Genomic DNA, 25,069 nt, shown 5'->3' on the forward strand with positions numbered 1-25,069 from the left:
TGACTTATTATCTCTTCCAGATATATGAGATACTTTCTAGAAAAAGAGGCAGGAAATATCTAGGTCGGGATAGACAATTAAAAAAAAAAAAAGGCAGCCCACAGGGTTAGTCCCTGTTTAGCTACAATTGCACAGATATCAGAGGATCGCAGCTGTGCTTGGCTGCAAATCACCATTCACAGCCAATGCAAGTGGCAGGAAGCATCGCACATTGCGACACCGCTTCCTGCCACTCACATTGGCCACAAATAGTGATATGTGGCCGAGAGTTGCTATCCTCTAATACCTGCAGAGGCACAGGTAAACATGGAGGTGGGGACTTGACTAACCCTGTGGACTGGATCCAGCCAGTGGGCGGAATTTGCTCACCCCTGCCTCAGATTGAAGTGGGATCAACACCATATATGGATTGCTTTTGAAATGCTTTTGGAAAAGGCAACTATCTTACGTGGTTTAAGGCGTGATATTTGTATCTGTTTGCAAAAGTGGTATAAAAAAGGAAAATCAGAAGAAGTCCTTACTTTGATGATGATAAGAGAGTTCTTAGAAGAGTAGCAAGCCCAGTTTTCAGCTCCATTCCAACAGGAGCAATTCCAAGAAAAAATGTTCCTAGAGACACCATTCAGGTTACCAACAGCCACCATCTTTTGTTTATTCAACATGGGGCCGAATGATGATCATTCCTGGTCACCTTAAGCAGATGGACACTATTGTTGCCTGGGAATAGTCCTGGGCTGTCCATTTTGATCCTTTCCAAATTCTATTCCAGCCTTTAGCTAGAAAGATGTCACTGACAGCCTTTATTGTCCCTGGCTGCCATCTTAGACAAGGGTAAGATCCTGTAGGATCCTGCAGCATTTCAGGGGAAAGCCCTTTTCCTCACAGTTGTGGCAGCACTGCTTCACCTAGCAATTAACCTAAAAAGTGACTTTGTGTCTCCATCCTGAACCTTAGTCAGTGGAAGAAATTATTGATTGGTTTTAGGATGTTTGCTCAAGAGCTGCAGATTTGGGTGGGCTCACATCTACTGTGTAGATGGTTGAGGTTGTTCAGAACACATAAGCCTACAGGGGGAAGCTGATACACCAGAAAAAGACCCACATCCATGCTGCAGCCCAGGCCTGAAAGACAGTTCATGAGCCAGAGTGAAAAACCATCAGGGAGAAAACTGATTATTTCCCAGACTGTAGGGAGAACTGGCCATACCTCCTAACTCATGGTTTATTTGTGAGCAGAGACATACAAGGAAATTCTGTGCCATAATGAATTGTGACATAGAGATATATGTGATCAAGCCAGGAGAAAAGGACACTCACCTAGAGCTACATAGTCCTGTTTTTTTGCTAGAGCTAGGGGTGATTCTGCAGATGCTCTTTTGTGTGAGAAAGGAACTGAGACTACACAAAATGTTCTCCCTTTCAGGCATTTAATGATGGGGAGATACGTGGTCTTGCTGAGATCTCTAGGGCCCCAGGGGATGAACTGTGCCTCTAGGAGTGGAAAAGAGAAAAGTTTTTTTGACCTGATGGACTTACGGTGAACTTAGACCAGAAAGTGTGTTCAGATAGTAGAACCTGTGCAAGGCTCCTCTTTCCAGAGGAACCTCTAATGTATTGCAGCCTTAAATCCATGTGAAAAGAGACGGCCATTTATGCTTTCCCATTTTTGTGGAATGAGACTGGGTAAACTTTGCTCTCCAGATACATGAGATGGGATCATTGCTGTGGAACAAGAGAGACTGGCAACAATAGTTTGGCTGGCATTTTACTAATCTGTGTTTCTGAAAACATGAATACTTCTTGAATGGTAGCAATACTGAGCAATGCTTTGTGTTGTATTCTAAAAAACAAGGATTTAATCTATGACAGATAAAGTGTCCTGTTAGTATGATTTTTGATGGTTGGACAAATTTAAATCTTTATAAAAATTTGATTAATGGATTCTTTTATCTCTAGTGCAGTTGTAGAAAGAGAAAGCATTGACAATTTCCTTCAGAGAGATGCTGACTTGCAAAATATGAATAATTTACAGGCAAGAAGAACCGATGGTTTTGCTTTTTACACTGAAGTAAATTCTGCATCACCTTAAATTTATCAGTTGTTATATTACATCACCTTATGTTATCTTGACAGTGACAAATCTGAAGGGCAGCGGAATGTGTAATGGTTGTAGTTAACTTTCAAGAGGGTAGTTGGGTACCTATGGAGTAATTTGCACACATAATTGTAGAACTTGACATACATACGTTTGGTGGGACATTTAACATATCCTTCCTTAAAAAATGGCCCACCGAGTTCAGAATTTTTGTCCTGGTCCTGTATCTTTATACAAGCAAAATGTCTATTGAGCATGGACATTATTTTTCTGCAAGATTCCATTTAATTTCAGGGGAATGTTGCCTAGAGAAATTATTCTGGATTGTCTCCATTTAATTAAATGTTCATGTAGGGTAATGTTTTCCCATCTGCAGAAGACTAATGCAATACCACAGCACCAATGTCACCCTCAAAATAGGTCTTAAATGGAGCATAAGCAGCATACAGGTTGATGCTACCTCTTGCAACAGATGGTTTTCATTCATCTATGAAGAGAAATATAAATTTTTCACTTTAATTTCTGCTGGATGTTGAGTGAGTTTGATGTTACAAGAGCAACAGCTAACTGTGTCCTCAGTTGGAAGGAAAGGCTCTGTAGTTTCAGCTCTATCTCCATTACATATCACATGCTGAAATCTGCAACACTGTGCTGGTGCAGTGCAGTAGCTGGGAAACAAGGGTATTCTCAATTACTTGGGGGAGAGGAAAGGTGAGAGAGTATTCAAAAGGCCAATAATTTTAAAAGGAATGTTTACAGAAAAGATTAGGTTGTCACAGCAATGAGCAGTCTGATATCCTCTTGGTTCCTCTGATCTTGCCTTCTGTGTACCATGTTACAGAGCTCTAGGACTACAAACAGTTAAATTATTCACACACAACATATATATAATTTTAAATGGTCAGCAAGATTTGCTTGCAGATAGTTTGAAAGGGGAGAGTTTTGATGGTAAAGCATTTCTGGGCCAACGATTGGCTTGCCTCTAGCATGGGATGGGTGTTCTTGAAGGGGTAAGGTTTGCTGATTCCCTCACAACAGAGCTTTTCATAGGATCCCACTATAACTTTATCTTTAGTGCTGTTAAGGGATTTAAGCAGAGCTGGGTGAAACTTTAGGTATGTCGGCACTGTCATAAAACACCCACAGCTGGTCCATCTCTGCTGAGTTGGGCTCTTGGGAGCTTCAGTCTGCAAACCCTTTCTCTACGTTGCATATCTTGAATTCTCATAATATTCAAGTATGAGTTAGCCCTGGTGATGCTCAACTCTTGCATCTTAACTCATTTTGGGTCAGAAACCATTGAGTATTACCGATTTCAACTTAAAACCACAGATTAGATCAGGATCACTCAAATATTGATTTAATTAAGATTAAAAAGTTCATGAATATTTTTGCACACCTGATATAAGGTAGTCATGCACCTTTCAACTAAAAAAATCATCACACTGAACCCCAGGTAAATTCATAGTAAAAAACAGGTAGAGCCCTGCCAATCTGTGTATATCTGCATCTGCAGATCATTTTTGCAGATTGAGGTTGGAATGCAGATACAACATTTTTTGTATCTGCATAGGGATCTAGAAGTGGGCACATAGAATTATTTGTTGTTTTGAAAGATGCATTCTGAATATGTGAGCCTTGTTATTTCACTTGTCAGTGTTGCAAATACTAATGGAAACAAGCTATCACATAAACACTGTAATTCAAACACTAATTATATTCTTTCCATGCATACTCCTGGTATGTGAAAGTTTTTCAGAATTCTCTAGATAATGAAGGAAGTGTTACTGAACCCATTGGCTCTATAGGAAGTGTTACTGATCGAATAAGGAAACCATCATGTTCAAAATATTTGAGGAAAAATAAGTAAGATCTCTTGGTGGAAGTTTATATGATAATGGTATCTTCAAGTTGATTTATAACCTCAAAAGGGATTCAGCAAGGCTGTGAACCAAAAATATTAGGACTATGTATGTCCCAGACCTTCTTAATATCGCACCAACCCATTTTAAAAATACCAAACAAAGCTTCCACTTCCTTGTCTGACATAATCTCTGTATGCACAGTTATATACAGTATTTTGCTGTTATTTACAATGACATATATCCACAAATCAACAATTGCATTCACACTCCATTCATGATGCTGATTAAATATACATCTATTTGGAATATAACTTTCAATGTAATACAGCAAATACAGTGCTGATATTTGTTACATGACAGTACAAACCAATTTTTTACCAAATTAGAATATAATCGCCACCAGAAATTAACCTTTAAAATATTTTATTTTTCATATCAGACTTCTTATTTGATTCTTGTTAGCCATTTCCAGTTCTGAAATGTTACTTAATTTCCAATTTCTGTGTCTACTTACATTTTTATTAAAGCAAAATAGGGAAGGGAACAATTAAGAGGGAGAAAAATCTCCCCCACACAAATGTCTCCCAAAGAAGGAACAGTTAACAATTCATACGCTTGTATATACAATTAAATTCTGGGTCAATGCAAAGTCAAAAGAATTTAGTTTCAATAAACTTATAGACTCCACCAAAATGGCAAGTCTTAGAGTAAATCATTTGTAACCCATAGCTTCATATTCTGCTGCTTTGGTGTAAAAACTTTGAAAGTTGGTGTTGTGTAACAGCAAGGAAGCAAGGTGAAAATAATATTTTAAAGGTAGAATGCTTCCTAGAAACTGATTTGTGTATGATCCACAAAGAAAACTAATTCTGATTATTGCCATCTTTGTTTTAACAGCAGATTTTTTTCCTTGATGCATTGAAACAGTGTCTGTAAAGCAAAAGGACTAGATTAATATACAGAAAGTGAAAAAAAGACATGGAATGACTTCCAGATGTCACTGTCAATATAATTCCAAATCAGAGTGACCTTATAGTTAGTGGTAGTAAATTTCACAGAAAGATGCCCTAAAGCAAATAAGCATTTCAGCTAATCAGTTTGATGGTTTAAACATTTCTATATCAAGTACTTCTTTTTGGCACACACATTCCTCTCTCAGGAACAAGACTCCTTTATTTGGAGGTGGGAGATAATAAAAGCATTTGAGAAATAAGACGAGAAATAGTCCAGGAGAGATGAGCAGACCAGCGAGCAGCAGCTTGTAGATTAAGGATATTAAAAGGCGGGTAATCCACTAATCATGTAGTTGATAAAATTTTTATCGGCTACATGATTAGTCGATAAGGGAAGGTTTCCTCTGTCCCGACTCAAGCCGAATCCAGGAGCTACCCGCGCTGCGGCTCTGCAGTTTAAATGTAGTAAGAGCCAGGTACACATGCAGCCTGACTTTTACTACATTTAAACTGCAGAGGCGCAGCAGGGGTAGGTCCCGGACCCAGCACGAGCCAGGATTGCTCAGTCCTGACTTGTACCAGGTCCAGCAGCCCCTGTCTTCAGGGGGGTCCTAGCGAGAAGCTGGGATCCCCCCCGTGGACAGGAGCAGCTTCTGTTCATAGCCAGCCCTGGGCTGGCTGCGAATAGATGCTGCTCTGGCAGCAGCCCCTGTCCACAAGAGGTCCCAGGTGGGGGGGATAGAGGCAGCAAGGGGGTGAGGGCAGGCGGCACCACTGAGATGATGTTGCGGGGAACCGTCTTTTAGGCCTAGGCTTATCGGGTAGTCGATTACTTGCTTTCATCCCTATTGTAGATGGGGAAAATTTGAAGGAGCTCTTGGTGGGTCTGAGATCCCTACGTGTAGAGTCTATACCTGGAATTTGAAGGGTTAGTGCAACTGTTTTGGACCTCAGAGAAATATTTGTACTTGCTATGGTGAAGTAGTCCTGTGGCACCTTAGGGTATGTCTGCATTGCACGGATATTTCGAATTAAGCAATTCCAGAATAGTTACTCCGAAATAGCTTATTTCAAAATAGCATGTCTACACTGCAGGAAGCCTCAAACAGAGGCATAGCGAGGGTGTTATGCACCCGGGCAAAAGCAAAATTTGTGCCCCTCCATCATTTGTTTACTACCTGTGGGACTTTCCATATTCCAATCTGCGCTGGGAGGGGAACATGCAAACAGGGTTTGGCCTGGACCCTCCAGGCTGCCCCCATCCAGCCAAAGTGCAGAATTTGCCATGCGGGAAGCAGGAGCTCGCAGCGCACAAGGCGAGTGGGGCCTGGCAGTTTGGGGTGACAATGAATCACACCCATGTGGGCGGCCGAGGCCAGAGAATTGCTTGAGATCCATGCGGGGGAGTGCGCTGTGTACATCCGGTGTGTCTGCGCCACGCCTGGCAGCACGACACTGGCTTGTGGGAAGTTCAGGACCCGGGGCTTCCGAAGGAGGCTGACGAGGCCGGACTGCAAAGGGACTGGGGTTAAAATTGTTGTGTGGGTCCCAGGTGGCATTGCATTGAGAGCAGCTGCTGCAGCATAGCCAGAATGGAAGCGGGTCTCTTAGGAGCACTGAGCAATGTCCCTGGCTTTGCTCGTGTGCTTAAGCAAAGGGATGAAGAAGTTTCTTTGCTTCTCTTTTCTTTTAGAAATCAAAGGGAAAACGTACAGACTCCATTTAATGATGGGGCTTAGAGCAGGGGATGGGGGTGCAAGAGTGAGGGCAGGGGGCTGGGGCATATGGGGGGGGGGGCTCAGGACAGAGAGTTCCGGCATCAGGAGGCAGGTTCGGGACAAGGAGTTGGTGTTTGGAGGCGTGCCGGGGGAGTTAAGGAGTCATGCAGGGAGTTGTGTTTGGGGGCAGGTTCAGGGATGGGGGTGAGGGTACAGGAGTCAGGGATGGCGGTGGGAGGTGAAGGGCTCACGGCAGAGCACTGGAAGGCAGGGATAGCTTACTAGGGCTGGCCAGTGGTGAGTGTTACGCAGCTTTTGCAGCAGAGCCTCATGGGGTAAGGGACTTCAGTAGCTGTCCCTAATTTCCATCTACTCCCCTCCAGCGAGTGGAGAGGCCTAACTCTAGAGGTCAGCCCTCACCTGCTACTGCCCCTGCAGCTCTTGGGGGTGTAGTTGCTCCAGGGTCTGCCTGTCTGCAGCTGCACCCCAGACTCAAGCAGGTCTGGGAGAGGGCGGAAGTCAGAGTCAGCCCTGCCATCCCTCCATCCCTTGAATTCAGGTCTGCCATGGTGGGGTTGCTCTAATCTTGCACAGAGCCTGTCAGCATAAAAAGAAGCCAGGTCTCCCTGTCTCGCTCAGGCTGCACTGCAGGGACTATTCACAGGCAGCTAAATTGGTGCCCCTCTAGTGTGGCACTTGGGGGCAACTGTCCTCCCCCACCCCTCGCTTGCTATGGCTCTGGTCTCAAAATTAGTCCAAGGCAGGCTTCCCTCATATAGACGTGCTATCTTGATTTAGAGCCCCAGGAGGCTCTGGGGAGGAATAACTTAGAATGGCCCTGTTGAGGGGCTTTTTCAAAATAGTAGTAATGGAGCATCTACACATGCCTTATTTCAAAATAGCAATTTAGGAATAGGCATTATTCCTTGTACATTGAGGTTTACAGATTTCGAAATAGTGTTATTTCAAAATAACAGATGGCTAATTTTCGAAATAATGGTGCAGTGTAGACACATCTTTAGAGACTAACAGATATATATATGTTATATATTATCGTGAGCTTTTTTTGTCTCAGGTTCATCTGAGGAGGTGGGTTGTGCCCAAGAAAGCTCAGTATCACCTCGCAGCTTTCAGAGCTAAACCTGGGCAGGAAATGGTTTTCCCATTTTGTGAATAGTTTTGAGACATGACATTTTTTCTGACTTGAAATGGGACAAAATATCAAAAGCATTAAAAAAAATTTTCACCAAAATATTTTCATTCGGGTCAATTGAAATGTTTCATTTTGATAACTTTTTGTTTTGAGTGTGAACTTCTTTTTAATCATTTTTTTTGGTCCATCTTAAATTTCTAAAAAGTTGTTTCAAATGGGAAAAAAAAACAAATTTCAATTTTTTTTTAAAAAGGTGACATGAAAAGTGACCATTTCTGAATTTTTTTTAAACACATTTTGTTTTAGTTAAGAGGTTTGTTGAATATGAAGTTGTTTCATAAACACTTTTGGTTTTGATCAAGTCACTATTTCTTTTAATGAAATAAAGCTTTGGTGAAAATTCCTGACCAGCACTACTCAGATTCTTTGGGGGTGATTCTGAAAGAGTTCAGCCTTATTTAGGCACTTAAATAAGATCCAGATTGTCAATAAGCTCAGCACTTATCAGCACCTACTGAGATGCTTCTGGCCAGTTTTTCAAGACAGCTCAGCACTCAGCAGGGAAGTTGGGGATGGACTGTAAATTGAGCACTTCACAAACCTGCTGTTTGCTGAGGGTCTACTGTATGTCTTTAGTTATTCCCATATGTGTTACTAATTATGCTGTTAAATTAATAGCAGTGACTGACGTTTAAAATTCTTTATTTCTTGCATTTCCCTATGTTTAGAAAATACAGATTAGTCAGATAATGAATCAATTTGTGAGATTTTTATGGGTCTATACATGATCATTGTTTCTTTCATTTTTAAATGTTATTTTATGAACTATTGTATACTTACAAGTAAGAAAACCTAGTTATACATAATCAGATTCAAGTGCATGTTACATATGGATTCTCTGTTGTTGTTGTTTGTTATTACAAATATGCTAGGTACAGTACCAATTTTTTGTAAGGCTATGTCTACACTGTCGGGGTTTTTTTGGAAAAAGATACGAAAATTGCAAACCATAATTTGCATATCTTTTTCCACTTGTTTTTTTGGAAGAGGCTTTTCCAACATTTGGCATACACAGGGCCAAATGTCAGAAAAACCTCCTCTTTCAGAACATCCCTTTTTCCTCATAAAATGAGGGATACAGGGATGCCGAAAGAATGCTCCCACTTTTTCAGAAACTTTTCAGAAAAAGTGGACGCGTTTCCTGGACACAACAGAGTTTTTCCGGGATACCTCTAGACATAGCCTAAGAAACAGTTCTTAACCTCAGAGCTTATGATCTGTGAAGACAACGCACTCCCCCTACATATAGTGGGAGTTAGAGGCACAATAGAAAAAAAAATGGGATTTACAGCCTGTCCCCGAGATATGAACAAGTTGTGGACCAAACACTTGGCCGTAACTTGATCCGTTTGTAATTCAGATCCCATTGAGTTACACACGACCGCGCTGTTACAAACGTGACCCGCGCTTATGAACTCGGGGACCACCTTTACAACCGCTCCCGTGGAGCTTTGGTCATAAGTGCGAACGGTCGTAACTCGACCTTTCGCAACTCGGGGAGTGGCTGTAGCTGGTTAGTTCCATGTTTAATGTGGTTATTTAATTTTTATTTTTATCTGTGAATATTAATTTTTTTGTGGGCTACCTGGAGAATGGGATTTTAGCGGTGATCTGAATGATTTGAACCATGCTGCACTTTGCTTGAAGTAACTTAAGGCACGTCTACACAGCAGCGTTATTTCAGAGTAACTGATGATATTCTGAAATAACATAGTACACATCTACACTACAAAACTTTATTTTGAAATAATGTCAAGCTGGAGGACTACTTACTCTGACTCCTATAACCCTCATTTCATGAGGAGTAAGATAAGTTGAAAGAAGAGTGCTCTTTAAATCCCCAGTAGTTCAGACTCCGTGCCCGCGGCTACACGTGGCACGGAGTAGGTAGTTCGAAGCCTAATGGCTTTCTAATTTGAAGTACTGGTACACCTCGTGTACCGAACTACCTACTCCATGCCGCGTGTAGCTGCGGGCACGGAGTCTGAACTACCGGGGATTTAAAAATGGTGGCGCCCGGCAAGATGCAAATGAAGCCCGGGATATTTAAATCCCGGGCTTCATTTGCAACTTCAATTGACTACATTAAGCACTCTAGTTCGAACTAGGGTGGTAGTGTAGACATACCCTTTCAGCTTTAGCATTGCTGTGTAGACATGCTAGATCTCACTTCAGTCTGAATGATTGTTTACTTACTTTTGTTACAAATAAGAGCTAGGTAATAATTGAATTGCCATTCAGCAGAGAACAATGTTTTTCTTTTCCCCCATTTTATTTACTTTGCAGGAATAGCAATTTGTGTGTAGTCAGTTTCAATGATCTCCTGTGCAATTCATTAGACTTTTCCCTATTTTAAAGACTAGGGAAATGTGATTGTTAATAGCACAAAAATTAGTAGGGCATGTCTGGGAAAGGTGTACTTTGTTGTACTTGAAGCTACTTCTAACTCATTTTTTAAACTAACTAGTTTTCAGGTTGACAGTGGTCAACTAAATAAGACTGCTAAAACTATCATAACACGGTTCTGTGGTCACAGCTAAATATTTACTCTCTCCCTGCTTTTTAGGATCATAGTCACACACAAGTTTCGCAGTACCGCCAGGATCATTCTTTGATTATGAGATCTATTGTTCATATGACTGATGCTGCTCGGTCAGGAATTATGCCTCCTAATCAGTTAACCACCATTAACCAGTCTCAGCTAAGTGCACAGTTGGGACTGAATTTAGGAGGCACTAGCTTGCCACATACTTCTCCTTCACCTCCTGCAAGTAAATCAGCAACTCCTTCTCCATCCAGCTCTATCAATGAAGAGGATGCAGATGAATCAAACAGAGTAAGTTATAGTATCTGTAATAACATGTGTGAATATATATGATATAGTTTTGAATATGTAGCAATAGAACTGGTGACTTCACTACTGTGTGGCCCAGTAAAATATACAAATATTAAAGTAGTTCAGTTTATGATTATTGCAATATTCATATGCTCAGGGTGGTTTCTTAGTAAAATTATATTTACTTAGGAAGTGTACAAAATAGCGCTCTTTAGTGATTTCAGAAGAATATCTTGTGGGGGGGGGGGTGTATGTGTATGCATAAGTCTTTTTCTTTATGACAAATTTGACATTTTATAGATGTGACCAGTCAGTTTGCGCTATCTACTTATAACAGTTTTGACATTTTTAACATTCCTTGGAGTCATATATTTAAAAATGTGCATTTTGCTAGAAATAAAGGTTGACCTTTCCATTCTTACAAACATTTTAGTATGCCTGGAGATCATTTCCACTGAGATATAAATAGACCTGTTAGCAAAAGAACTTTCTGGTCAGATAACCTGAAATTAATATACATATTGGAGCAATGAGAATTTAGTTAAGGGTTGGGGTTGCATGTATTACCCGTATAGATCTCTTGATGAAATCTGGAAACTGCATGTGAAAGCTCCGCAGAGTAGTGTCATAATATACCAAAGTGGTGATATGGAGAGAGTCTTTTCTTCACCATATCCCTCTGCTACCACGGAGTATCCTTAGAACAGCAGCGTGGGGTGGAATGCAAGGAGCACACATGCATGGTAAGCCTGCTCTGTGACCCTTGGAGGGGTTCTCAGGATGGTCTCCTGTGTGCCAGCTGTAGTGAGGTTTGGAGCAGTTTCTGGCAGGGAATTGATGACTACAGGGATCCATCAGTTCACTGCTTCTCCACCCATCAGACCACAAAAAATTGGGGAGAGGAGGAAGGGAGAGAGAGAGAGAGGGTGTGTGTGTGTGTGTGTGTGTGTGTGTGTGTGTGTGTGTGTGTGTGTACTCTAGCTCTGTAGCAAGTAAAGACTGACTCCACTATTTCGTTGTAGCCCGAGGAAAGTATTTGTAACCCCTGACCCAAGCCGAAGTTAACAGGCTTAGTCAAGGGCAAGAGGTGTCTCTAAGCTTCTTATTTTTGGGTCGACAGAGGGATGCAGTCTAGCCGTAGCCGCCTTATAGACCCACACACAATATGTATTGTATCCTGTATTAATTCTTATAGAAATCATATCCAGGGCATGCCCTTCCCATTTAAACTTAAGGAACTGAGTCTGCAAGCCATAGTAATATTGAATTGTTATTACACACACTCATTTAGTTCCATTAAGGTCAATGGGATTAAATGCTTGAGTTAATTCTACTTAGCAGGAGTAAGGGTTGCACAACAGGATTCAAAAATGTTACTTGACCATTACCCTTATTCATTTGTTGTTTAATAGAACTGCTGAGGATTTTTTTATACATATCTTCCTAACTGTATTTCAAGTGACTATACCTTGTAGGTAATGATTTTTGTTGCTGTTTCTTAGGCTACTGGAGAAAAAAGAGCTGCTCCAGATTCTGGCAAGAAGCCCAAGACTCCAAAGAAGAAGAAAAAGAAAGATCCCAATGAACCACAAAAGCCAGTGTCAGCATATGCTCTGTTCTTCAGGGACACACAGGCTGCAATTAAAGGGCAGAACCCTAATGCTACATTTGGAGAGGTTTCAAAAATAGTAGCATCCATGTGGGACAGTTTAGGAGAAGAACAAAAACAGGTAATAAAAATAGACATCCGTGATGCAATCGTATATAAGTAGTAAAATGACAACCCTGTTAAATGAAGAGCAGGAGCTGACCACAAAACAGTATGTTGTTAAGGACCCTGAGGGTGGTATCAAACGTTTGTGTCCTATCAGTTCATGTGGTTAACTCTGTTGCCATCAAATAAAGTCTGTATGGGTCAGTTTGGACAAGGCTTGTGCAACGGTATCCCACTACTCTGTTATATATGATTAATTAATATAATTTGAAGGGTTTTTGTTCCTTAAAAGTTAAAATAGAAGAAGGGAAGGTGCAACACACTTTGTTACAAAGATTGTTGGTTTCTAACTTTTAAGCCAACCCTGCATGCCTCCATTATATCAGTCTAGTGTTAGAAATTGAATTCATAGTTCATTTTAAAACTTAGTGCAGTAGAATAGTTTTCAGAGATTAACTTTCTTCTTTAGGGGCTGTTTCTCTCCATAACCACATAACTCCTATACATAACCCCAAGGACTCTCATTTTCTCCATTTCAGTTCTCCTATTGAAACTTCTGTGCAACCCCCGTTCTTGTTAATGGAAGTTGTATTTGCATGTTGATAGGAAAATAGACCCATAGTCTCTAAGCAGAACAATGTGAAAAAGAGAGAAGCATACTTATTGGTCCCTCGTTACAAAGCATCAGCTGCCTCCAACAATGGATGAGCCGATTGGTTTTGGTTTAATGGGGACTGCTGTTCTTTTCATTGGTTAGTGGAGTTAAAATACCTGATACTAAAGTATATTTTGTTTCTCCATTCTGAGATCTCCAATCATCTTAAGTTCCTTAATTTGGAAAACAGTTCTGTGGCAAAGTATGAAAGGTTCTTGTTTGAGATTGGGCCTGACGCCAGGGAGCAAAGAGTGCATTGCTCCAGGGCCTGGCAATTTAACGGGGCCCCGACCTCCCAACCGCTGTCATTGCTAATGTGGCAGCATCAGCATCCAGAGTCCTGGGCCCTTTAAATCACTGCTGGAGTACAGGATGCTGAGGGAGGAGGGGAGGGCAGCACCAAGCTCCCAGTAGCGCTAAGGGCTGGTAGCCCTTGCCCCGCCTCTTTCACCCGAGGCCCCACTCCTTCTGGGCCATGGAGCTGTCCCCCCTCATACACCTTGTGTGGGGACCCACTGTAGCTATCAGTCCCTCTGTTTGGGACATACAGTATATTAGTTCTTTAGAAGATTTTCAGCCTGCTAAATGTTACCCGTTTAAAAGTGACTTTTTTTCTGATATATTGAAAATACAAGTGGGTCATCTTTCGATTAACTTTCTGTTAAAGTAGGTGGGAAGTGAGTTAGGTCAACTTTTCACTTTTCAAAATTCCTCCCTTAATGGAGTATGATGTTTTTCTACATGGAGTTCATCCATGCTGCCTAAGATAAACCTTCCTCTCTAGGGCTGTGTCCAGACTCAGGGGGTTTTTCGAAAAAAGTAGCCTTTTTTCGAAAAAACCTCACCTGCGTCTAGACTGCAGCCGCGTTCTTTCGAAATTAAATCGAAAGAACGCGGCTTTTCTTTCGATGGCGGTAAACCTCATTTCACGAGGAAGAACGCCTTCTTTCGAAAGTTCCTCTTTCGAAAGAAGGCGTTCTTCAATGTAAGTAGGGCTTCTTCGAAAGAGAGCATCCAGACTCACTGGATGCTTTCTTTCGAAAAAGCAAGCTGCTTTTTCGAAAGTTCAACGTGCAGTCTAGACGCTCTCTTTCGAAAGAGGCTTGCAGTCTAGACATAGCCTAGGATTTTAACTAGTTTTGCAGTCTTCCCTTCCCTTCCCTTCCCTTCCCTTCCCTTCCCCTCTCTTCTCTCTTCTCTCTTCTCTCTTCTCTCTTCTCTCTTCTCTCTTCTCTCTTCTCTCTTTTCTCTTCTCTTCTTTCCCAATGCTTAAAATTGCACGCCTATCCTATCTAGCATTGCCTCCTAGAGAGGTGAGACAAGCATGAAAATGACTGCATGGAGAAGGAAGCATCTTGCTGACAGAAATGTCATCCTTAATAGCATTGACCACCATCTAAGACCATTCACTATAGTCATTTGTTGCATCATGAAACAATAATGTGATTAGCGATAACAATGATTCGCAAAGGAAAACATAAGGATACCGTAGTTAAAGTTCAAACAGGAAGACAATAAGCTGAAACTGAGGCTCAGGACTAGATAGTGTACAGTGTGTTTTTCAGTGTGAGGCTAGTTGTCAACATTTTTTAAAAATCATATATGTGCAGGGGGCGGGGGTTATAGATTGAAAAGCATTCTGGTAAGTGCTGCTTTCTGGCAAAAAATGTATAAGCTGAAGTTGGTGTTAATTGTGGCATCTTTAACAGGTATATAAAAGGAAAACAGAAGCTGCCAAAAAAGAATACCTAAAGGCACTTGCTGCCTATCGAGCTAGTCTTGTTTCCAAGGTAAGCCTGACGGTGACTTCACTCAAACACAAGGTAGAGTTTGGCAATGGTTATTTAAATGTGAATTTTCTCATATGACAGAAATGAATCTAGAATCCCAGAGTTCCTTTAATATAGCCCTGAAACATTTTGCATAACAGTTCAAACAACATTCTGTGCTTAGATTTTGCACCAAAATGTTTCATCATCCTACAATCACAGAAATAAAGATCAGACAATAACTATGCAAACATACCTTGTTTCTGGATTATTTTTAGAAGCAAAATAATACATGCCATGATGAGCAGTTTATAAAAGTAGAATTTGGTTATTATTAATGTATTGACTTTGAATTTACAAGCTATTTGCCGAATTTTCCAAGTACCCACTTTTTAATAAGGCACACAATATATTGGATATTGGACAAGGTAGAAAATATGTGATGTATTTCTTAATATTAAGAGAGAAATACCCTGAGGTTATGAATTGAGAGAACCTGTGAATGGACAGCCTGGAAATGTGAAGTTTAGAAAAAATGTGATTATAAAACTCAACTTGCAATATAATCAGTCAGCCTATAGCATCCTTAGACTGGTTCTAGTTCTTTCACATTTGAACATAAGCAAGAGATATATGCATTAGGGATGTTAAATTGTGGATAATTAGCTAATCCAGTAGTCAACAGAATTTCCATCAACTACTTGATTAGTCAATGTGGGGGGGAAGCATGCTCGCTACCCCTGGTGTGGCGCTGCAGTTTAAATGTAGTAGGAGCCAGGTGGCACCAACTACATTTAAACTGCAGAGCTGCACTGGGGTTAGCTCCTGGGGGTGGCTTGCACTTGGACTGAGCAGTCCTGGCTCTCACTGCCCCCCCAGGAGCTAACACCGCTGCAACCCTGTCTCCCATGCCCCCAACACCACCATGGAGACAGTGCTGGGGAAAACCAGCTTTTAATATTCTGATGTAGAGGCAGCAAGCGGGGAAAATGCAAGTAGTCGACTCAACTATTTGACTACTCTTTTACATCCTTAATATGCATACATTCAACTAAAATATCTGTGGAATTATTACTTGATTCAATTAATATTCTGATCACACTTTTCATAGATAAATTACAAAAGAATCCCTAACTCCAGAAATAAAACATAAGGAAATAGTTCTCACCATTTTCTTGAACTAACTTTCAAGAACACTTATATAAATGTAGAATTCAGGAATATCAACATAGTAGAAGAGAAAGTGCTGAACATTTCAAATAAGAACGGCCATACTGGGTCAGACCAAAGGTCCATCTAGCCCAGTATTCTGTCTCCTGACAGTGGCCAATACCAGATGTCCCAGAGGGAGGGATCACAACAGGTAATCCTCACGTAGTCCCTCCCCTGTCACCCACCTCGAGAGAAACAGGCTAGGGATACCATTCCTACCCATCCTGACTAATAGCCATAGATGGACCTAACCTCCATGTATCTGTCTAGCTCTTTTTTGAACCCTGTTAAAGTTCTAGCCTTCACTGCATCCTCTGACAAAGAGTTCCACAGGTTGACTGTGCGCTGAGTGAAGAAAAACTTCCTTTTGTTTGTTTTAAACCTGCTCCTTATTAATTTAATTTGGTGACCCCTAGTTCTTACATTGTGGGAATAAGTAAACAAATTTTCCTTATTTACTTTTTCTGAACCAGTCATGATTTTATAGACCTCTATCATATCCCCTCTTAGTTTCCTCTTTTCTAAGCTGAAAAGTCCAAGTCTTTTTAATCTCCCTTCATATGGGACCTGTTCCAAACCCCTAATCATTTTTGTTGCCCTTTTCTGAACCTAATAATAATTCAGATAAAAAATACAGTACCAACACCTGTAATTGAAAACTCTGAGTTATATATATTACGTTATATTGGTCATAGGATAGGGCTCTTTATTATTTAACTAGCCAATTAGCCCGTCATAAGACGGGATTTTCAGGTCTCTCCTCCACATCGGTCTTCTCTTCTGAGCCTCCGGTCTCTCGCGCTCACTCTCTCTCTCTCCTCCTCCTCCTCCTACTGCCTCTCTCTCTGTATCTCTCTTTCACTTCTCCTCTCCTTCGGGGGGCAGCGCAGAAGTCAGCCAAGCACCACGGCGGGAGGCAAAGGGGGCGGGGCGGTGATGTTCACGGCGAGGGGGCAGGGCCTGGAGCCGCTGTCACCGCGGGGGAGCAAGTGGCGCAAGTGGCAGTTTGGGCCTCGCACTCCCCATGCAGCATGGGCTCAGAGGGAACAGCCAGCATTTTAGCAACAGCGCTGCCCAGAGGGGACAGCCAGCATTTCGGCATTACAGACTCTCAGACACTAGGCTACTATATATATGATGAGTTTGTAATTTGAGGCTGCAAAGTCACTTAGACACTTTTGAAAATGTCATGCTAATCCTCTTTTCAAAAACACGAAAGTTGCTTAGGAGTCACTGTACCATTGTTTTTTTTAAAGATGGTGGAACTTATTATTTCTTTGTATTACAGTAGTCACTACTGCAATACAAAGTGACTAATGGACCTGAATTCCATTGTGCTGGGTACTGTACAAACACAGAACACAAATATGGTCTCCATCCTAAAGGGTTTATAATCTATATATAATGACAAGAGAACAGATGAATTTAGATAGGGGAGCACATGGAAACAATGAGATAATATTGATGAGCATGACAGGCCCAGATTGTTAAATTTATTTAGATGCCTAAATGCATGGATTTTCAAATAATGCCTAAGTGCCTAACTCCCATTGAAATACCTTTAAACTCTAATCATCTGTAAAACACCTCAGACTTGGTACACTAATGATAATCGGTAGTTGAGAAACATGCTCTTAGGTGTCAATTAAAGAGGTGTTATGTGTCCTGTAATTCCATTCAGATCTGTCACTGGGAAGTTTTGTGGAAAATAAAGTGTGTGATGTGCGATGATGTCCCTGTGGGTATTTATCTAAAAGCTGCTGGGCCCAGATCTAGGTCTTCCACCATGCAATCCCATTGACTTTGGCAGGATTGCCAGGGTTCCAGAAGACCCAATCCACAGTGGTATATGGATCAGTGAATGGTATGGATCAGTGATATTTTCTAGGGAGAAGAAAAACCCCACTTACTGCTTGGCAGCTTCTGATTTTCTGTCCACAGTACCCCCTTTTTGGTCCTGTGAAAATGTGAGGACTCTTAAACTGATCTGGGTAACTCTTAGCTAGGATCTCTGCCAGCCTCTCTCTCGTGTACAGATTTAATTTTAAAAAGAAGAAACAAGAAATTAGATAAATCTATTGAAACTGCTGTTCAATAAAGAAAGTCAGCTGTTTTGTGCAAAGGCTAACAAGTGTTGTGACTCATAGTCGTTCATGTCAGATATAACAACTGTAAGAATGCTTAGGACGAATTCTCTTTTCTACTTTATGTTAAGCTGTTTACATTAACAGTATATGAAGGCAGAAAGGGACTTCAAATAATTTGTAAGCCTGATAATAATGCCCTTCTCTGTACCAATATCAGCCCTTGAATTTCTTTTTTAAACACAGGCAGCTGCTGAATCAGCTGAAGCCCAGACAATACGGTCTGTTCAGCAAACGTTGGCGTCCACTAATTTGTCATCTTCCCTTCTGCTGAATACTCCTCTTTCTCAACATGCAGCAGTGTCTGCATCTACTCAGACTCTTCAACAGTCCCTTCCCAGGGCAATCGCTCCAAAACCTTTAACCATGAGACTGCCAATGAATCAGATTGTAGCTTCTGTTACCATTGCACCAAACATGCCAGCAAACGTTGCAGCCCCATTGATAAGCTCTATGGGAACGAATATGGTTGCAACAGCATCTTCATCGCAAGTAAGCCCTTCAATGCAAACCCAGCAGCAGCATCAGATGCAACAACTACAGCAGCAACAGATGCAGCAAATGCAGCAGCAACAGCTACATCAACATCAAATGCATCAGCAAATCCAACAACAAATGCAGCAACAGCATTTTCAGCACCACATGCAGCAACATTTGCAGCAGCAGCATCTTCACCAGCAAATTAATCAGCAGCAAATGCAACAGCAGCTGCAACAGATACAGCTTCAGCAAATGCAGCAGCAACAAATGCAACACATGCAACACCAGTCCCAGCCTTCTCCTCAGCAGCATTCCCCCGTAGCCTCACAGATGACCTCACCCATCCCTGCCATTGGGAGCCCTCAGCCAGCACCTCAGCAGCACCAGTCGCAAATACAGTCCCAAACACAGACTCAAGCATTATCCCAAGTTAGTATTTTCTGAAGATAAATGTTCTTGCAGCATTGCTTTGCGTTTATCAAGGGGGTAGGAGTTAACCATATTTGGCTGAAAACTGTAAATTGTTGATGGTAGTTATGCAGAGATGCATAACAGATCAAACGATCCTTTAAAGTGTCTATTAGATAGGCAATAAAGAACTACAATGTAGCTGTGTATCATCTTTTAGCTGACTATAAATCATTTTGTTAAAAAAAAAAGTAAAAAAAAAAGCTGTGCTCCCTTTCATGTGATGGCCTTTTTAATTTATTTAAGCTTTACCTACAATATGTGAATCAAATGGCCTAATAAATACTTGGATGTTATGACTGCAGAATGGCCTTTCAGAGTCATATAATGTAACCCTTCTTTCTCTAAAAGTGAGTAACGCACTTCAAGGCAATTTAAACTCATGAAGTCCTTAGAAGCACAGTTGTAACTACCTGTAAAATGATGATTGGATTTCATACAATCATACTTGTATGATATGAGTAGTTGATGGCATTTTTGTCATGAAAATAATGTAAATCACAGATTTTTGCCAAAGCTCTTAATTTTTTCTTTCCTACATGTATTCAGAAAAACAAATGCAAGAGACTAAACTTAAATGGTCAACCTGACCTTTTACTTTGATTTTCTCCAAATAAACCTACCGTACTTTGTAACAAAATATATATTGACACTGTTACCCCATTATGTTAATTCCGGTTACAATACAAATGTGAATATTATACTCTGTGTTTAAGTGACAAGTTTCAGATTTAAAACACTGTATTTTTAAAAGGAAAATGCACTTAAATAAAACTGTTAATACAAAACCTGAGATTAAAAATGCAAGAATTTTTAATATGCTGTAATACCAGTAGAATATTTAAAAGAAACTCCACATCTGAATGATCAATGTAAATATTTTCTTTAAAAGTTGTAAGTTTTCATATCATGTGTTGTAAAGTTTTCATAAATGAGGCTTTAATGTAAACACTGGTAACATGAACTATTAATTGCTACATTGCTTATTGTGTTTTTAAGCTGTTTTATACTTTTTTATGAGTTATGATAGCAGCAATTAAGTTGTTTGTATTTTGCTTATCTAAAATAAATGCTTTTATCTTGCTATAGAATAAACACATTTCAGTAAAACCAATGGACTGGAAGTGTTTGATGCAACAATCAGAAGAAGTGTTTACTTTTAATAGTACAGGTGTAGCCTTCCTGATGTGGTATCCTAGGGACCTGAGCAGTCCCGACCAACAGAGTTTCCTGGATCACTGGAGGTTACTGTTCCCCTCTTGGCTATTCTCCCTGCTCCTCACCAAAGGCTCACTGGGGTTCCACTTCCTGCTCAGGGCTGGGACTACATCCCCAATGCACTGATTCTGGCTGGGGCTGTGCTTTTGCTGTTGGCCTGGGCTACATTCCCAGACTCCAGACCCACTGCCTCCGGACAGGTGGGGCGAGATGAGTTCCCTACCACCAGCCTAGCTCCTGAATCTGGCCATCTGGGGCTCTGTGGTCCAGCAATATCCATGGTGTGGAAGAACCATAGGTGTTACCAGATCAAAGAGTCCTGGATTTCAGAGGTGCAACCTGTATTGTCTTTAACAAGTAACGTATTCTCCCTTCTGATTTTTACTTTCTTACACATAGGCTGTGTCTACATTGGCACCCTTTTCCGGAAAAGGGTGCTAATGAGACCAGTAGGAATTGCAAATGCCGCGGGGGATTTAAATATCCCCCGCGGCATTTGCATGAACATAGCTGCCGCTTTTTTCCGGCTCGGGGTTTTGCCGGAGAAAAGCACCAGTCTAGACGGGATCTTTTGGGAAAATAAAGGCTTTTCTGGCAGATCCCTTATTCCTGATTTTAAGAGGAATAAGGGATCTTCCAGAAAAGGCTTTATTTTCCGAAAGATCCCGTCTAGACTGGCGCTTTTCTCCGGCAAAGCCCCGAGCCAGAAAAAAGCGGCAGCCATGTTCATGCAAATACCGCGGGGGATATTTAAATCCCCCGCGGCATTTGCAATTCCGACTGGTCTCATTGGCACCCTTTTCCGGAAAAGGGATGCTAATGTAGACACAGCCATACTGTGTAACTTGGTACTGGGCAAAGTTTGCTAGTACTGTGTATAATCCATTCTGGTATATGTATAAGAAGTGGTCACACTAAAATATGTGAGAACAGCGTATGATTTTTTTTGTTTAGCATTACAAAATATTTACAATACACAGATCTTACATAATATCAAAGGCACTATTTGAGGAAATGAGGTAGAAGATCTGGCAGACTAGTAGTATTTCCAAATAGTCCTATGTCAAAATTATGGATTTAAAACCCCCCCCCCAAAAAACCTGAATTTTGTTGAATTTCAAATCTAAATACAACTGTTGCCACAGACATATTGTTCTGTAGCAGGCTCATTCAAAACCCTGGATATGAAAATTCTGAACTTTATGATTCAGGCTCACCTCTATGGCTACGTCTACATTGGCCCCTTTTCCGGAAGGGGCCTGGTAATTTTTGAAATCGCAATAGGGAAATGCGCGGGGGATTTAAATACCCCCGCGGCATTTAAATAAAAATGACCACCGCTTTTTTCCAGCTTTTAGAAAAGCCGGAAAAGAGCATCTACACTGGCCCCGATCCTCCGGAAAAAGCGCCCTTTTCCGGAGGATCTTATTCCTACTTTGAAGCCGGAAAAAAGCCGGAAAAAAGCGGCGGACATTTTTATTTAAATGCCGCGGGGGATATTTAAATCCCCCGCGCATTTCCCTATTGCGATTTCAAAAATTACCAGGCCCCTTCCGGAAAAGGGGCCAATGTAGACGTAGCCGATTTGTCTCTATTTGTCTTATTTTAGCATATGAGCATTGAGTGAGAAATAAGGATAAAAAACACAAGCATGTCACATGGCAGGTTTGGAATCTTCCTCTACTTTTATAATTCTTATTTTTTTGAGAAGCAAAAGAACTCTTTCTCTCATTTCTTTCCCCGCAATAGCTGTGCTACGAGTACACTGTGACCACTATCCCCAGTTGTCTTGCATGATTAATTACAGCATCTGTCCTGTCAGAAACTATAATGAAGAGGTCTTGATAAAAATTGCAAATTACCACTGGCAACAATCTAAAACTGCTTATGATAAAATGAAAATTAAAAACAGCAAGTATCAAGCCTGAGCAGAATCCTAATCTGAAAAGAATGAGCATGTGTGAGGTGATGTTCATGGCTACTGCGCTCAGCACAGAACCCAAAAAAAGGAATATGATTTCCTAAAAGGTTTCAGTTACAATTGTCAGAAGATTTACTATATGTTGAGAGTTATTAATAATGAATTCAGCTTTCAATATTTCAGAATCTTCTTGTACTTTTTTATTATGTACAAATATTGACCAGCAAGAGAGTCTAATTATAAATTTATAGATCTCTTGGAGCAGACAAATTCATGTATAAATTGAAGTATTTCATAATAGGTATTATTTGACAGGTACCAGTGTTTGAAATAGTCTTACTATGATATCTAATTACATCTGGGAGAGAGAATGTTTATTCCACACATAGTGAAGTCTGCATGCATTAGAAATGTCACAGCAGAGGTTGCCTGTTAGATTTTTCTGTGTGTCAATTTTAACCAACATTACATAACAATGGGAACCATTTTATAGTCTATTTAAAAACCTTTAGACAAACGTCTTCAAAAATAATTGCTAAACTGCATGTGACAGTAATTGTGTATTAGTCTTATAATTGTCATTTTGAAGACCTATGAAATATTGTTGGGAAAATGTCACTAGTAATAAGAGATCATTACAACTGAAGTCTGTTTTCAACTATTTGCAGTTAGAATCAGGTGCTTTTACACTCATTAAATGATTTCATATGTCCTGGGTGTTATCACATTTGATTCACTGTTGCTGAACTATTGATGGTCAATTACAGGAAAAATAGTTTTATTTACTGCAGTTAAAAATGAACCATTAAGTAGAACTGTACATATTAAATATCAAGATTTGAATAATGGAAATCTACTTCCCCCTATTTTACAAAACTAGATTTCACATGATCCACTATAGCATATTGCAGAACATCTTGTGTTTCAATTGTACAAGTTAGCATTCATACTCTCCAGGTTTGAGTACATAATTCTGCTGTTACAGGTCAGAAATCCAACTGTTAATATATATTAATACAGAAAATATACCTAATGATTTTGGTGTCATACACCTATTAAATAATGTTTTTCCTTCTATCTTAACAAGGACTTAACTATCCCTTCATTTCCCAAGGTTTTAGATACTTTATCACCCTAGTTAACTACCTTCTACTTTCACATTAACCTAGGCTGACATATGATGAAAGAACATAAGGAGGTTTAATTTTTAGCTGACACAGGGTCATTAGTTTCCAACTCGGAGAACAAAGGCTTTAAATACCTTTATGCGGCATAATTTCAACTATATGTTATCACCTGACCATTGTGGTTTGAAGATTTTTTTCTGGCCAGATGGATTAAATATCTCAAGTTTAACCAGAACTCTTGCGCTGACTCTTTTCAATGGGCTTTGGACATTTGAATGGCTCCTTTTCCATTTCTCACTTCATGGAGTATTTTTCAGCACTGGACTTCATTCTAACCTTTCCCTCCCCCCTTTGTTTGGCTTTTGTTTTGCAACAGCTGTTATTATCGTTTTTGGTCAGCTGTGATTGCTGGAGGCAAAATAGGACCAGATGGTGTTTTGCTATGCATGAATGGAGAGTTAGAGGAGTTTGGATTGAATAGGCCAAGTTTGAATGGTGTCTATACACCACCTGCCCCCTACAGCAGCAGCATACACATCATCGTAGCATGATCTGTCTCAGACCTACTAGAATTGGATGGGAATGGAGAAAGCCTAGTTGGATTTTCTCCATATTTATTGATCTTCCATGCACTAACAGCATAATGCAGTGCGCAGTCAATTTGAGTTAATTGGATATGACACAGCATGTACATGTAATTTATCACTGTAGTCTCCTGGTACACTTTGCTGCTACAGGAACATGCACACTCAGTAGTCATCTGCATTAATAGAGTAAGTGGATGAAAGGAAAAAAGAATAATTGTACTGCTTAACAAAATATTCTGTAGTTCTCAAAACACACAATTTAAAGGAATAAAATAATTGATTCATAGATCTAACTGGTAAAGAACAGATCCAGCATTTTGGCAAAAGTAAGTTTGATTTTTTTTAAGTTGGTTTGATTTTTGGCTTTCAGGTGAAAGTTAAATAAATACTTTGCTCTTCCAGGTAACAGGATCACTAAAGCCAAGCCAGAAAAGTTCAGAATATCTTGTGGAACATTTATGTGCAGAGGTGTCTTTCTGTCTAGTGACCAGGAGGATGTTTTACTAATACATCACTTACCAGTCATTATCACAGACTAATTCAAATTAGCCATGCAAACTGGTTTTGGAGGAGCATTGCTTGAGCAAAGGACACAATCAGGGCTGGCAGCAGGGGTGGGGGTCTCACTTTCAAAGACTTGATGCTCCTTTTATTAAATAGCAATAATGGGAAAGCTCATAGCAGCTACATTAGGGTTGGACCTGGTCCTAATTGGACAAAATGTACATGCAATTGCATGGTGAAAGTGCCCATTCTGGTTTTGTGTTTGCACTTTCAAAGCCCCCATTTGATGTGTAGCTGCCCATTTGATGTGATGCACACAAGTTAGCAGTGCAGTTGTGACCCTTTGAAAATCAATCCCAGTGTCCGTGCCACTGGGTAGAAATACATACTCTTATTAAGTCAGTTGCTTGCTTATGAAAAAGCTTAAAAAATGCAAGTACTTAAATGTTTTCCACTGCCTATGAATTTCTGGTTTTTGCAAGGTTGAAAAAGGTTTGGTTTCATGGTAGCTAGATGCATCTGAGTGTTAGAAAAAAGGGGCATGTTTTTTAATACTGAAATGTAATCAGGACATACCCTTTTGGATGAGCT

General features: G+C 40.4%; 1 protein-coding gene across 2 annotated transcripts in view; it reads left to right on the top strand.

Annotated features, from left to right (window-relative positions):
- TOX3 (TOX high mobility group box family member 3) overlaps positions 1-20,235 on the top strand; it is a 96,957-nt gene extending 76,722 nt beyond the window's left edge. For both annotated transcript variants that reach the window (XM_006121130.5, XM_006121129.4), the window contains exons 4-7: positions 10,410-10,679; positions 12,182-12,409; positions 14,758-14,838; positions 18,360-20,235. In XM_006121130.5, coding sequence (XP_006121192.3) covers positions 10,410-10,679; positions 12,182-12,409; positions 14,758-14,838; positions 18,360-19,097 — 1,317 coding nt within the window. In that variant the 3' untranslated portion in view covers positions 19,098-20,235. The remainder of the gene's footprint in view (positions 1-10,409; positions 10,680-12,181; positions 12,410-14,757; positions 14,839-18,359) is intronic.
- The last annotated feature ends 4,834 nt before the right edge of the window (positions 20,236-25,069 follow it).

This window comes from Pelodiscus sinensis, chromosome 12 (genome assembly GCF_052426305.1).
Source record: "Pelodiscus sinensis isolate ZL-2025 chromosome 12, ASM5242630v1, whole genome shotgun sequence".
Lineage (NCBI taxonomy): Eukaryota > Metazoa > Chordata > Testudines > Trionychidae > Pelodiscus > Pelodiscus sinensis.